The 15,887-nt window shown below is 41.4% G+C and overlaps 1 protein-coding gene across 4 annotated transcripts in view; it reads right to left on the bottom strand.

Annotated features, from left to right (window-relative positions):
- Positions 1 to 1,079: 1,079 nt before the first annotated feature.
- Positions 1,080 to 15,887, bottom strand: part of Parp14 (poly(ADP-ribose) polymerase family member 14) — a 53,165-nt gene continuing 38,357 nt past the window's right edge. For 2 of the 4 annotated variants that reach the window (XM_087209277.1, XM_013068813.3), the window contains exons 12-17: positions 15,613 to 15,780; positions 11,675 to 11,881; positions 10,991 to 11,590; positions 9,525 to 9,658; positions 3,539 to 3,713; positions 1,080 to 3,221 (exon numbers count right to left, since the gene is read on the bottom strand). In XM_087209277.1, the coding sequence (XP_087065403.1) occupies positions 2,932 to 3,221; positions 3,539 to 3,713; positions 9,525 to 9,658; positions 10,991 to 11,590; positions 11,675 to 11,881; positions 15,613 to 15,780 (1,574 nt within the window). In that variant the 3' untranslated portion in view covers positions 1,080 to 2,931. Of the gene's footprint in view, positions 3,222 to 3,538; positions 3,714 to 6,952; positions 7,087 to 9,524; positions 9,659 to 10,990; positions 11,591 to 11,674; positions 11,882 to 15,612; positions 15,781 to 15,887 lie in introns of those variants that run through there. The other 2 variants (XM_087209280.1, XM_087209291.1) reach the window with 2 other exon arrangements.

The following is a 15,887-nucleotide window of genomic DNA, read 5'->3' as shown; positions in this document are numbered from 1 at the left end:
CCAGTCAGGAGGCCAGCAGGTGGGCTTCTGATAGGAGACCCCTTCAGAGAAAGAGCTGGGGCATGTAGGAGTACCAGTCCTGGGGCTAAAAGGACCAGGTGCTCCTGACCCGAGACAGTGACTAAAAGCTTAATTTAATGAAGTTGATACCATTCTCTACATTTGCAAACCTGGGGGATAATTATTACCATTACTGTCCAAGAATTTAGAAATTAGGAAAGCTTACTGATCTCTGAATAAACATGCATGACACAAATACACCACAAAGACACCTGAAGTCTCCTTTTGAGATGAATTGAGTACTTGCCCTACCCTTCTATCCTCACACCAAGGTGTCCGTCCAAAGAAAATGTGTGCCTTCTAAGAGAGCGGGGCAGGGAGCCAGCTGCTATGTGAGCATGCCCAGGGAAAGAAGGATCTAAAAAGAGCCCTTCGGGGGCACTTGTCACCAACTGTCCATGAAGCAGGTCCACTGTGTACTTGTTAACACCTTGTCTTGAGTCCACTGAGACGACACCCATGTACACAAGTTACACAAAGCATGTTTATGACTTACGGATGAGCAGCAAGGGACAACAGAAGCCTAGGATCCATGTGAGCTGGGCTCTCAAGGCCCCAGAAAGCTACCCTGGACCCCACTCTCAGCCTGCCCTGCAGTATGTACCACAGCTGCTGTTCTCTCTGGCCACCCACCAGGCCTTCCCAATACCACAGTGGCCTTGTTCTGGCAGGGCTGCTTGCCAGGCTGTTTTCCCTCCAGATTTACTAAACTGCAGCTGCATTTCACCTTCCTAAAATTGCCAGTAAATATTAGTACTCTAAGGGTCTCTTGTTGCTGTCTTTAATTTTCATCAGCAATGGCCACTGCTCATCATTAAGCTTCCCCTATATTTGCTCTTTAGGAGAAAAATTGTTTTGACCAAGTGACATTTTTCAGGTAGTTTTCCTGAAAAAGAAGGAAAATGACATATTTGATATTCTTTAGATTTACCGAGTGGATCATTCTTCAGTGCAACATCCCCTGCTATTTAGCCTTGCTCTGAGTTTGCCCAACCCCTGCAGAACAAAATCAAATCAGAGCAAGTTTATCTTTTTTATTCTAACTCTAGTGTTCGCGCTGAGCTCAGGTAACAGTGGCTAGGAAGTCACTCCTGAGACAGTAAGAGTCCTTGCCAGTCCGCTTCAAAAAAAACAGCAGCAGCAGAAATTTCAGGATATGGCGCCGGTCCTGTCGCGCTCCTCGACTCCAAGTGAGTAGTTCCCAGTGGGCAGGAAGGGAGGGAGGGCGCCTCTGTCCTCCGGCGCCCCCTAGTGTCCGAGGGTACCACCTGCGCTGGCTCCACACTACAATCAGCTCTGGTTTCTTGGCTTATAGAAGTTGAAAAGAAGAGACCCGAGGGAAGAAGCCAGAAGGAAAAAGGAATACAGAGGTATTTCGCAGATTGTCTGAGATATTCTGGAAGCAGTCTCTGGAGGCCATATTCTGTGGTGAGGAAGCAAAGGCTTGGTGTGCAGTCACTGAGACTTGCTGGCTCAGGTGGAGGGCTCCTGCCTAATTGACCTCAGGCAAAGAAACCTGAGTTCTAAGCAGGTTTCCTCAGCCCTGGAAATGTGCGTGTAATGCTTACCTCACAGGATTGTGTGTGCAAGTAAGGTAACGTATGGGAAGCACCTACTATATGACCTGGACAATCTAGGTCGTCAGTAAGTGGTGTTTGAATCTGAAATTTACCTAAGGGAAAAAAAAGCAGATTAGCAATATGACTACTTTAACTCCTTTGGTTTATTTATATGCAAGGTTTTAAAAGCTTATCAGAGGCTAGGCTGCGAAGGGAAATATGCTATTTTTTAGAAATTTTTTTTTAAAGACAGTTAATACATTGTCCATGTTGTATTACGGTAATTTATTTTTTCTTTTTTTCCTCTCATTCTGACTTTTAGGAAATAAGCTATTTAATAACCTTACAGTTCACTAATCATAGCACAGTAGGTTTCCACTGAAGATGTAGCACCCATTGTCCCACTGTTTTCACTGGGCAGTGGAGAAAGCAGGTTTGGGTTTAACACTGGAAAGGACCTTCTGCCTGCCACACAGCTCCAGGGAACACAATTCACCCAGATAGTGAGCTAAATCCCAGTGTCCAGTCTGTGCAGGGTGCAAGTGCACTGCAGTACCAGAGCCCTGGATGCAGCTGCCCACCCCCATGGCATGGTCTGCTTTGTGGTGAAAGAAGTTCCCATCATGGAATATGTTCAACTGGAGGCAAATAAGTCATGGATGTTGATGAGACGATTCCTACTCTGGACAGGAGTCCGACCAGGCTGTTTCATTCCTAATTGGCTTATCAAACATTTATGGGATGTCCATATCACAGGCACAGAGCTCAACCCAAGGACAAAAACATAAATAAGATCCATCCTTGTTCAGGGAAGGCGGTAGCCCTACCCTTCATGCTCCGCTCAGCACTATGGCATCCTGACACTATTCCAGCCCTCAGTTTCCACTAGTAGCAGCTAGAATTGCATGACTTGTGCCTTCTGCCTGTAAGACTGTTCTTCTGTCCTTCCTGAAAACAGAAACGTGCTCTTCTCCCACAGATTTGATGTCCACACACTTGTGGACACACAGCTGTAACTTGTTATCTGATTTAAATTCTCAAATTTATTTGTTGTCAAGTTGGGTTCATTTCCAGCCGTTATGAAAGAGAAGCTGAGGGAAGTGATTTTGGTGGCAAAGAAGTCTGATTTGGGGCTGGGGGTGTAGCTCGGTGGTAGAATGCTTGCCTAGCATGCACAAGGCCCTGGGTTTGATCTCCCAAAGAAGGGGGGGGGGGATGATCTTTTGATCTTAGGAAAACGTTGTGTGTGTGGGGGTTAAACTTATTTTATAACTAGCTATGTATGATGTCTTTCAGGAAGAAAACCAAAATGTTATCTTCTAAAAGTAATGAGGTATTCTGGGTATGCTTGGTAATCATAAAACACCACAAATAAACTCGGGTTGTGCACATTGTCCGTGACCGTGTCGTACAGGTCAGTAGGATTTTGAGGGTCCCTTGAAGGAGGCACAATTAACGAGCTGTTTCCGTTTGTGTACACTCCAGTGAGTACTCGCACATAATACATATGCTTTTTCCCATTTGCATCTGGTCTGGAGTATGTGTCATTGGCAGAATAACTGGCACTGACAGCAAAATAGGTTCCCTTTCCATATGCCACAGCTGTGAAGAGAAAACAAAACACTTTTAAGAATTTCATTTTCGTGTATAATTTGACATGTTGGCCCAATATGTCAAGTCATGTAAAAGAGGTGTCAGATTTCAACATCATGAGTGTGTTTCATTTTTAAAAGTCAAATTTCCCACCTCACAGCCCAGACAGGCCCCTTCTAGCTGAAATACAGTGAGTCCTACCCTGAAACTTCGGCTACAGCCTGGCCACCAACTGTGGGAACACAATAAATCCGCAGTGTTCCTCGCTACCTTGGGTTCTCACGGCCAGCACCCGCTTTGGGCAGCCAGATTCCCCGCTTCCTTACCATTCTTTCCAGCGTAACTGCGGTTAAATCCATTCCCATTGACGTGAGGCACCGAGTCAACATCTGTGCCATGGAAGAGCAGCTTCTCATTGATGACCTGGCCATTCTTGCCATCCATGATCTTTTTCTTTGCCTGGTAGCTATTCCAGAGATCTGGATTCTGGATCCTCTCAATCTACAAATTATTAAAGACAAACATTCTGCCAGTGCCAAGAGCACTTGCCAAAATGCAACGAACGAAACATGATCACTGTTTTTCATAAATAAAAATTCAACAGCAAATCCAATGCCAGATGGCAGCTTTTGGCCTCCAGAAATCTTTTTAGATCCAGTATTTTAATCATAAAAAACAGGCATTGGGACCAGTATTGGTTTAACTTCTGACATCTTTTATGTGCTGCACGCGAGCAAACAATGTCTAGGATGTTAAGCACTCATTATATATTAGGCTGACCCAGACTCTCCAAAGGCTGCTTATTATGTGCACTCCAGTTACTCCTGTCACTGCCTGCCTGGCCCTGTCACTGCCTCTTGCCACCCCAGCATTCCTGGGACACTGGCTGAACTAGCCACTGAACACAGGACCTTCATACTGTGCTACAACCCCAGGCTTTTTCTATTGTTGAGACAAGGTCTTGCTAAGTCACTAAGTTGCCCAGGCTGAACTTGATCCTGTGATCCTCTTGCCTCAGCCTCCCAGAGGGCTGAGATTACAGGTGTTTGCCATCATGTCCAGCAGCTGTCCATGTTCTAACAGTGAGAGAGGCAGCAGAGCATCTAAGAAAGAAATTAATGGAAAAAGAACTGATCCACTTGGAAAAGTGCAGCACTAACCCTGATGGGAGGGGATCTGGCTGTAGACCAAAGTGGCCATGCCTTTGGCTGCCTTTGAGCAGTGGCTGCTGGGGATGTGGCAGAAACTGCCTGGCTCCCCAGTCACAGTTCACCATTTATACTCCTCTACTCACCAAGTAGGGGTACTTCCATAAAGCTGCCCTGGGGGGGAATGAGCAGTGGGCCGAAGTGGCCAGGGGTCTTCATGGAAAGGCACAAGCTAAAGGTTCCGTGCTGTCAGAATCCTTTTCTGTTCTGCAGAACTCTCAGTCCTAACACTCTTACCTGACTTCACCTGGTTTTCTCTGTTGTTGTCACTTAGCTTTGACTTTCCTATTTTTAATTAAGATAACCATTTTCCCTCTAGTGTGAAGTCTCAGCATTACCACCTAATTTGTCAATTTAATTTGATTTAAATTATTTTATGAAAAAATAAAATTTCATAATAAGAGAATAACATTCTCAGACTCATCTTTTCCTCTTTTTCTTTACCTACAGCAGATTTCCAGTGTTCAAACTGTGTCCATTTTATTTCCATGTACCTTAAGTTTATTTAACTCAAATTTTTAAAACCTTCAATTTTTTTTCTTAAGAGTTTTGAAATCATTCTTGATTTCTTAGTTTTCATTCTAGAATTTACAAAGGTTGTTTCTTAGACTTTTAAAATGTAGTAAACACACAAAGAAAATACTTATTTCAAGGCTAGGGGTATAGTTAACCGATGGAGCCCTGGTTTCCATCCCTAGCATGTATACACACGTACACACCATGTTCTAACATTATTTCACACATTATTTCAGTTTTTAGGGATCAAACCCAGGGCCTCAAGCAGGCTAGGGCAAGTACTCTATCTCTGAGGTAAACCCACAACTCTCAAATAATTTTGAACACAGTACTCTGAGTCAATATTCCCAGTGGGATAAATACCAAGGTTAAAAAAATATTGCAAATAAATTCAATCTTAAACTTTGTTTAGTAGGTTTATTATTAGAAACAGGTTTCTGGCTATGGTAGATTACTTACATTAGACCAACGCTGTCACCAACAACTACCAGAAGAGGTAAGGGAGAAAAAAACCTGTTTGCAGACAAGGATTTGATAAGCCAAGATGCTAGAGGGAAAGGAAATACAGAGCAAAACAATAAAGTCAGAAGACAGTGGAATAACTTCTTCAAAGTGCCTAAAGGAAACAACTGCCAGTCCAGAATTCTATTCTCAACAAAAATATCCTTCAAAATGAAGGTGAAATAAGGACATTTTCAGAAAAACAAAAACTGAGGAGAATTAACTACTACCAAATCTGCATGAGAAGAACTAAATCCAGACAAAATCATCCTCATGGAAGCATGGAAAGCCAGAAAGTATTGCAGAACAGTGACAGGAAAGGGTAAATATTTTGGTAGCTGTTAAAAGTAGCACAAAATTCACGAGGGGGATAAATGTGGCTTAAATCATTCAAAGATCACTGCACCGTCTAGGAGATGATAAGCATACTGGTTTACATAAGAGTTTAATAAGTCAAGGACACACATAATTTCTAGAGTAAAAAAAATTAGAATACATAACCAACAATCGGATGGGGGAGAAAATAGAATAATAGAAATGCCTGATCCAAAAGAGGGCAGAAAAAGAGAAAAAGGAACAAAGAATAGGTGGGATAAATAGAAAACAAAGATTAATGTGGAATATTTTAATCCAAATATATCAGGAAACATAGTAAATACAGTAAACAGAATAAGTACTGTAGTTAAAAGATAAAAAGAATGCCAGGGATTTAGTTCAGTGGCACCACGCCTGCCTCGCAGGTGCAAGGTCCTGAGTTCAATCCCTAGTACCAAAAAACAAACAAAAAAAGATAAAAAGAAAAACTCAAGTATATGCTGCTAGTGAGAAACACATCTTAAATATTATAGTTATAAAAAGATTAAAAGAAAAATAATGAAAAAATATAGCGTGCTAATAGAAATAACCTAAGACAGCTAGTGTAGCTATTTTTAAATTACTACTAGTAATTTTGGTATCATAATTTTAAAACAATTTTATGTATACTGTAGGATAAAATAAGTCAATTACTATTCCTAGGAACCAAAATTTCTGTTGTACAGGTAAAGAACAAAACAAAATATATTAAGAAAAATTTTATAATATTAGTTTAATTGAAAACACAAATATGAGCTTGTGGGTTTCTCAGCTTTAGCCTGGAAACAACACCTCAGTAGCAGTGAGCACATTCAGCCCACAGCTCTTGGTTTTTTACTGCTCTCCCCCTCTGCAAGGAGTTGAGGCCTTTAGGGAAATGTGATTGCAGCCTGGGGCAGGTAAAGTCCAGGGGGAATGTGACATAACTTGTGCCAGAAAGCAAAGAAATGCTCCAGGACTATGGGGTCATCAAGAGAGATGGGAGCCAACTGGCTACTGGCTGTTTATAGGATAATTTGTGCATCTAATAGAATAATCACTGTAATTAAATACAACATACTGCATCTTCTAAAAAGCAGGAGGGAAGAAAATTTATTCTTTGAAAATTTGTCAGATAACAAACACAGAAGGAATGACAGCATTAGAAAATATCCTCCCTACCTCCAGTGTGATAATGGATTTAGGCAAGTATCATCAGTGGATGTTAAACTTGGTGGCAAAAGGCTGTTGGGTAACTGCACTATCATGAACAGTGGGACAGCACTGCCAGCAGGGTTGCTGATGGGATGTATCACCTAGGAGGTATTGCAAAAAAAAAAAAACAAAAAAAACACCATATATATATATTATATATATAATATATAAAATATATATATTATATATATAATATATATTATATATATTATATATATATTATCTGAACTTACTCAAGCCTTTAAAACTAACTCCCACTTTATTAGAAATAAAGAGGATAGAGAAATAAATGAAATGACACTATGATGAATCAGACAAACCTAGACATTCATTTTTAAAAACTGGCTTGAATTCTTCCCAAAATATCAAGGCACAGAAGATCCAGAATGTGGGACATTCTACAATAGAATTGACTTAAGCTCTTTAAAATTCAATCTCATGAAAAATAATTTTTAAAACTGTAAGAGGACTAGCCTGTATTAGAAGAGAGGGAAAATATATAATAACCAAATATAATATGTTAACCCAAATGGGGGGGTATAAGATTTTTTGAGCCATTGGAGAAATCTGATTTATATTCAATAATATTGGATATTATTGGATTAATGTATTCTTATATGGTATAATGGTATTTTTGTAATTTAGAAGAATGTCCTAATTCTTGGAAAATATATACTATAACAGGAGTGTCATGATATCTGCAACTCACTTCCAAAAGCTTCAGTAAAAACAAGAAAAAGATAGTATGCAAAATTGGTGAATGTGAGTGGAAGGATTATAGATGTTAAAAATCTTAATCATAAGACATAACAGTGCTGGAGGGTGACAGATCCATCATTTTGTTGGGATTTTCACACTACCAGGGACCTCCAGAGCTGGCTACAGTTCTACTTACTTCTGCTTTTAGCTGATTCACACATTGGAAGTGCATTTATGATTTTATTTGAAAAGAGGGTTCTACTGTAATACAATGTTGAAACAGTTTCTCTGGCCAGGGTCTGCTGATATGTGGCAGGCCTTCTAGGGCCAACACAGGCAATACTGACCGACTGGGACATTTATTCCTGCTGTATCTGAATTGACATCTCATCACAGTGAGCCAGTCAGCTACTACTAGGAGTCTGTAATTGGTATCTGGTTTTTGTTATCACAAGTAGGCCATCCAAGAGCTGCATCCCTACATCCCGTTGCCTTATAGAATTGTTTGCATTCAATCAGTTTTGTTCAACTGGTTTACATTAAGAGATGTTTTAAAAAAGTGATACAAATTTCATATTGAATTTTTTATAAAGATGGTATTAAAGGTATTCTCCAGTACTTGATCCACAGGAGAAATCTCTCAAGAGTACTGTAACAGGCTGAGTCTTCCTATCAAATGCTTTGCTTTTTTTTGTTATGGATGTTATGAGTTGTGTGCTAGGCATTCACTTCTTTGCTTTGTGTACTAGGAAGTTCAAGGACAAATGCACAACTGTGTAGGACTTCATGTTATATATTTTTGTGAACTAGCATTACTTCTTTATTATCTTATTTTTCTTCCTGTTCTCTTCACTTTTCTTTGTCTGTTTCATTTAATAGTATGGTATATATCTTTGTGGGACACTAACTCTTTAAATTGGGTGCTTAACTACATGAATAATCAGAGTCGTGGCAGTAGGAATACAGAGTAAGAGAAAATTTGCAAAGGATCTAGGCTTTACTGGCTGACTCGTTGCTATGGATAAAGGGAAGGTACTTAAAGATCTCTGACTTTACTCAGAAAGTGGTAGAACCAAGGACAGAAATGGGGAAATAAGAAAAAGGGGAATTCAGCACTTTTTAGGGCCACTGGGAGTATGTCCTAGAAACCTGAATTGGGAACTATCAACATTGAAATAATAGCTGAAGCCAAGAAGGTAAAAACATTCTCTGCTGAGGTGCAGAGACAGAAGAGCAAAGTATGAGCCCTGTGACTAAAACCAGAGCTAGAGGTTTGGAAGAAAAACAAACGCCAAGGGAAATCAGATCAAAGAATGAAAGTATATTGCCACAGAAGTCCAGGAAAAACATAATTCTAAAGGGTGATATTAGCAACATTTAAAGTGGAAGATGTGAAAATAATTGAGATAAACAAGGAAAGACCCATTGAATTTATCAAGGGAATAAGCACCATTGGCCTGCAAGTAGGTGGCAGATAAACGGAATCCTAATTAGGAGCCTCTGTGTGTCTCTTTGTTGTGCTTACTAGTTATCAAATCCAACTTTGAACTCGTGGCTTTAAGTTTTTATTAGCTTGCTTCGCCAAGTAGATATGGCATATCTTTATTATTCTAACATCACACTGCCATCTAAGATTATATTGTATAAATGACACAAATATCTTAATGTCTCAGTAATTATGGTGATGTTATAGAATCTAGACTCTACAATCTATTTACCATAAACATTCTAATTCTGCATAGAAAAAAAAATGATAAGAAGAGTCTGAAAGGTACTTATACAGGACCATGATATCACTTATTTCCACCTTCAAGAAACTCCATGTCAGCAGAAGGCTTACCTTCTCAATGACAAATTGTGAGCAGGTCTGATTAAACGTTCCTGCCACGGTATTGAATTCCGTATCACCAGGCTGCAGCTGGACCACACAGAGATTCTGCTGCTTCATGTCACTCCAGTGCCCAGGAAGGTCAACTGCAAAGCAGACATATGAGGACCCCCGTATATTCCCAGTATGCTCTGAAAAACTGAGTATCATCTGTATTCTTGTGTTACAATCTCCTAATTCTCTGTGCTCAAGAAGTTCCTTATCTTTCTAGGAGAATGTTTTTCAAAGAATGGACTGCGAGCTACCCATATCAGAACCAGCTCAAATGTTGGTTACAGAAAGAAGAGGGGCTGGTGGTGTAGCCTGGTGGTGGAGTGCTTGCCTAGCATGCACAAGGCCATGAGTTTGATGCCCAGAACCGAAAAAGAAAAGTCACAGATATATTGAATCAGAGTCTCTGAGGGGTGGACCCTGTGCATCTGTATCTTAAGTCTTTTTTTTTTTTTTTCATCTTATGTCTTGATCCTGCTAGGATATGAGACCTGCTGGTACAGTACACCCCATCTGGATCTTCTGTTCAGCCTCCACTCTCATAATGTAATAAAAGATTATTTCCTTGCCATGTTGTGAATAGTAGCTATTGTTTTCCTCAGGGATGGATTTTTGCCAGCATGCCTCACCACCACCATTTCTTCACTTCTCTGAGACGTGGGTGGGTGGTAGGTTGTATTATGTGACACACTGAGGTGGCAGCTCTATTTCCTACTCTGTTAAGCAGAATGCTGTAGGTGATTTGTTGTTTCCCAGGTATGCTCAAAACCCTAGGAGTTTGTTCATGCTGCTTTCACAAGAGATGAATACAGTATACTGGAAACAAAGTCACTAATTTCTAGTAGGGCACTTATATGGTCTGCAAGGAGGAATGGCAGTCTACACAAGACAAGATTTCCTTCTTGGGGAGCAGATGCAATCAGGAATTCTGAGGCTGCTGCTGGATGTGTATGCCAAGGAAACTGCTTGGAGCAGAGTGACTTCTGGGAGGAAAATAAGAATCTTCCTCGGTCATCAGTCACACAGAGAGGGCCCATTGGTCACAGCCTGTCCTCTCCATTTTGTCCCTTTGCCCTTTTTCTAAAAAGCCTTGGGCCATTTTTCTTTTAAGCCTATTGTTTTCCCTCCTCTGGCTGAAGCAGCTATTACCTCCCTAGCAGAACTGGCTCTGGAAAGTGTATAAACCATAGAGATGGGAACAAATGCAAGGCTTGCCCCTTTCCTCAGGATCCTTGGGCTGTTGAGCACGTCCGTGCTTTTTTTTCCTGGCCACAATGTAGGTTTTTTTGAACCCAGAGACCAAGTTTTCGAGTGTATTCCATTAAGGTTCCTTGAGTTTTATCTCCTTGAAAATTTGATGTATGTACAAAAATTAAGTCCAAAGCAGATGTGAAATAATGGATGACAAGCATGAAAATTTAACTCACCTTCAGATTTTGTGAAGCGCTGAATAGTTACACTGTGTCCATGTGGACTCCTGGCAGTGAAGTCTTTCAAGTTCACTGTGTAGGATTGATTGTTAATTTTGACAACAATGCTCTTGTTCTTTGCTCTCCTTGCATCTTCCAATTGCAGATTGGTTATTTTGTCAAAACGATGAAAAGTGTTATCCTTACAATATTGCCATTCTATAAATTCACTGATACAATCTGCCCTGTTTTCTTCTTCTTTGGCTGATCTCACCTTCTTGACCATTTCTTCAATTTTATCTCTGGCCTCCATCACATCTCTGGTAATTCCCAAAACTTCAATGAAAGGTCTCTTCCGGTCCAGAAAAATGGTAATATTTAACTTCTTCTGCAGCTCGTTCAGTTCCTGATACTCCTTTTCATCAAAATCTTTCATACACTCATCTGTATTGGTGTAAGAATACTGCTCCTTTGTAATCAGGTCCTTTAACCAGAGGATAGCTTGGTCCACGCAGTTGCTGTTTTCACCACACAACTGGAAGACCGCCAGTTCTGTTTTCTTTTCCAAAACCAAGGGCTTCTTTTTGGGGTGAGGTGGTTTTGAAAGGCCAAAAAAGGCTAACAAGAAAAAAAGGAAGATTAGCTATTCCTCATGTAAACCCAATATTAGGAGCATGTATTTCATAAAAATAAAGAACTCACAGGCAAATTTAGACATCATCGATGGTTGGTGAGAAGCTCGAGACCCTTCTCTCTTTTTCATGTTGGCATAAAACACATCCAGTACTTGGGGCTGAACGATAACAACTTTAACTTTTTTCACATATTGAACTGACCCGTTCTGGGTAAAGTCTTCAATAGCATCAAGCATAGCTTCAGCAACCTTGTTTTGGTCTTGTCCAGCACTTCCTGGAAAAGCAAATAATAAAAATGACTGGAGAAAAAAATCCAATTGGAAAATGCAAAAAACAAATTAGGAATGCCAGTTCTTACAAAATAAATGCCAGTGCCCCAACTCTTTCATCAATGTAATTTTTCTAGCAATGTAAGTAAAAGCAGATACTTTTGAAGTCCTAGATGAAGTGGAGAGCTTTTGTTCCAGGATGTCAGGAAGTCAACTGGCCAGCAAGGAACAAGCAATCCTGAAACCTAACTTCTGGTCTCCAACTTTCTCATTTGCCTGTTAAGCTGATTCCAAATCACTGTGCTCCTTCCCTTCAGTTACAGGATGCACCAACTTGTCTTCTTAGTTCACTCGTGTCCTCAAAAAATCCATGAAAGGGCCGGGGATTTAGCTCAGTGGTTCTGCCGCCTGCCTCGCAAGTGCAAGGTCCTGAGTTCGATCCCCGGCACCAAAAAAACAAACAAAAATCCACAATAGACAAAAGATACTAATATTTGTTGACACAGCTCCCAAGAAAGAAAAACATGTTTTTTTCTTAAGTCATCACTTGATTTTATGTATCTATAGTCTCCCAACTATCTCTGGGGACCAGATTTAAACAAAAGCAATTTTGTAAGACATGCAAAGTTGTAAGCTATTTGTTATAATCTCTAATTCTTTGGATACAAGTTATCCTGAGTCTCCAGGAAGTCTTTACTCCCAGACTACTTGAGATTTTAGCTGACCAGCAGGGCTCAGTTGCCACTGAGCAGATAACCCGATGTTTCCAGCACACTCCATCCTGTTTCTCAAGCTATGAAAGCCACTGTTTTGGCAAGCTCATGAAAAGTACCTTTCCTGCCAAGGAAGTGGTCCCACGTGAATGGCAGCTGGCATAGTCAAAAGTCACATGGTAGGTGAAGTAAAAGCTTCCCGGCCAAGCTGGTGTGATAGATTAAGAGCCTATTCAGATTATCCCTGTCGATGGTGCCCACTACTATTGCAGAAAATGACAGCAGACCTCTTTGACTTGGTCACCTACACAACTGTGGGAATGTAGCAAACCCCATACAGAATTAACCAAGAGAGTTCTTTCAGGTGTTTTTTTTCAATCCAATGAAGAGAGAAAGAGGGAAATTCTCATTTATAAAGCTGTTATTTTCCCATGATATTTGGAAGGCTTTAAATGGAAGTATTCAGAGCATTTTTATACTCTCAATAAACATCTGCCATGTCCCATCATCACAGGCCACTCAGCTGGGACACGGTGATAGGGAGGAGGAACAGGTGTTCAGCAGCAGGCAGCGAAACTACTGAGCTAAATCCTCGGCCAGGAACAGGTGCTCAATAGGTGAAATATGGAAAAGTGAGGGAAGGGCTCTGCCAGAGAGAACTGCGTCACAGGAGCAGAAGCAGTTCAGGGTGTCACGGACAGGGGAGCAGCCTGGTTTTTGAGAAAGATGAATCTGATTGCTACTTAGCCTTTTGTCTAAGATCAACAGGAGAAAGATTAATCTCCGGGGTTGGAGGAGGCACAGAAGTAGAGAATATATGTCTGGTTGGGAAGCTAGCATAAAAGCTTAGACAGAAGACAAGTGCTGAACAGAGAGAGGAGGCTGCAATGAAGAGTCTGGTGCAGGAACAGAGGGGACATTTAGGAAGTGAAGTCAGGAGGACCCAGTGACCAAATGAGTTAATCCTTGACCCTTCCTTCCCCCTCTTTTGCCACCCACAAGCCTTCATGATACCAAGGGACACACTACTGCGATTATTCGTTTATATGCCTGACTTTGCTACTAGGCTAGATGTTCCTTGTGGCCTGGACCTTTTCCTTAGTCATCTATTTCCTTTGCCTAAGTGTTTAAATATTGAACCTCATATTGAGATAATTAATTAATGAGCTAATAAAGGTAAGGGTAATAAAGAGGGGGGAGTCAAGGATTTCAGAGGGAAAGTTATATTTTTCACACGATTGGGGACAGAAGAAGGGTGGGAGGACAATGAGAGGAAGTTTGGAGTCTGCACTGAGCTCGAGCCGAGCCGCTTGCAGCTGTTGTTGACCACCCATTCACTCCCCGCTTGTGTGGTGTCTGTAAGGGACAAGGTCACTCCCTTTACTGCCATAGGCTGTCTTGGTCATAGTCCTAACTCAACTTGTATACAGCACGAGGGGGAAGCACCCCGCCTGTGGGTTTAAAGGCCCGCTCAGCAGTGGTACAGATAGCTAAGACAACAAGCAAGGAGAACCTGCTAGCCCTGACTTACTTGTGTAGAGCAGCAATGCAGCCAGGCCAGTGGGAGAGACAACAGGCAGCAACCCCAAACTGATTTATATAAAAATGAAAGATGGGCTGGGGGATGTAGCTCAGTGACAGAGTACTTTGCCTACAAATGAAAGCTGCTTCCTTTCTGTGTTTTGCATTTTGACTCCACCCAAGGACTACCTTGGAAAGATCTGTGCCACCCAGGGCTGTTGTTTCCTGGACTCACAGCAATTTAAGACTAGATTGCACAGGGGAAAAAACAAGAAACAGATGGAGACAGAGACTGGGTGTCCATACAAGACAGATAAGCAGATAGCTAGCCTAAAACATCAACAAATAAAGGAAATGTTGGCTAACTGCTAGGAATGGATAATACCATAAGGGGAAGAAAAACATGAAAACATCATTAATTATACTTTTAGAAACAGAGAAGCAGTAAAGTAGCCACACAATGCCATCTAGGAACATTATGAGGAATGGTATAGATTAAAGAAAGCAAAAAGAGGATTCGAAGACCCAGAAAGTGACAGAGATGTTTAAATTTATTGTCTCTAAACTTCTGGAGAGCCTGACATGCCAGGCCAGGACGCCCAAACTGAGGTTCCTGAGCAAGGGACCGACAGCTGCAGTGCAGACCGCTCAGACCCACTGCTCTCCCAGCCTGCTGAGCTCCCTAAGGGAGACCAGGCAGAAGTTCCTCATCGAGGCACAGAGCCTCAAGGGCACCTGCCAACTGCTGATAAACCAGAACACTATACTACCATATGAAGAATCGCATGATCATTACATAGTTGGAGGAAAACAAACTCAAAAGCAGCAAGCAGGCTGAAGGAAGAAGACAGAGCGTGGAGTTTCTGACCCGCTGGATGTGAGTGACCAAGAGAGTCCTGAAAGCCACCAGAAGCAGGTGATGCTGAGTTGAGGACTGCAAATGTTCACCTGGCAGCCAGGAAGCGGTGCACTGATGCTCTTCACGGGGAAGGATAGAGGGGGAGGTGAAGGGTCAAACACGATGGAGGTTACATGGGGAAGAGAAAAGAGAGAGGAACAGATGCAAGAGCATGAGGGATGCCTTTCTCACCTCCCCCTTCTTTCTGTTCCCTCCCTTGCTTTCCCCTTATCTGCCCTCTAATATCCCAACTCACTTGATTCTTTTTTGTTTGTTTTTTTTTGTTATTGTTTTGAGATGAAATCTTGCTATGTTGCCCAGGCTAGCCTAGAACACTTAGGCTCAAGCTGTCCTCCTGCCTCAGCCTCCTAAGTAGCTGGGATCATACCCAGCTCATTTTTTCTCCTTTTATTTAAACCACCCACAGGCTTCACTTATTTCTTCAGGGCTGCCAAGGGGGTGAAAAAGCTGTCCACTCTTAGATAAACCATCACAGGGAACCTCACTCAGATTCAGTTTATACCAACCACATTAACATTCAGCACCAAATCTGTGGGAAGGGGGACGCCTTGGCACTTGGCCCTGACAGCCAGAGGCTACATACCTGTCCCAATGGCTGGAAGGCAAATGGAGGAGTAATTCCGTTTCTCAGTTTCTTGTAGAACACAAGAAACTGATCTCTTGACATTACTACCTCCAACAACATGAATAATGTTCTTGCACATCAGTGATCCACCTTTGGTAATTATATACTCATTTTTGCCCTGTTGACCTGAGAAACAGAGACAAAAAGATACAACATTAGATGTTTAACCTACTCTTTGTTTAGAAAGCAAAATGTCTGATTTGGCAAGGAAGCATTTTGTGAATAAGAAATTT

The sequence above is a fragment of the Heterocephalus glaber genome, unplaced genomic scaffold, assembly GCF_053883595.1.
Source record: "Heterocephalus glaber isolate CG9 unplaced genomic scaffold, H.glaber_assembly_v1.0 deba00000122, whole genome shotgun sequence".
NCBI classification, from domain to species: Eukaryota; Metazoa; Chordata; class Mammalia; order Rodentia; family Bathyergidae; genus Heterocephalus; species Heterocephalus glaber.
This window is presented reverse-complemented; position numbering and strand designations above follow the sequence as displayed.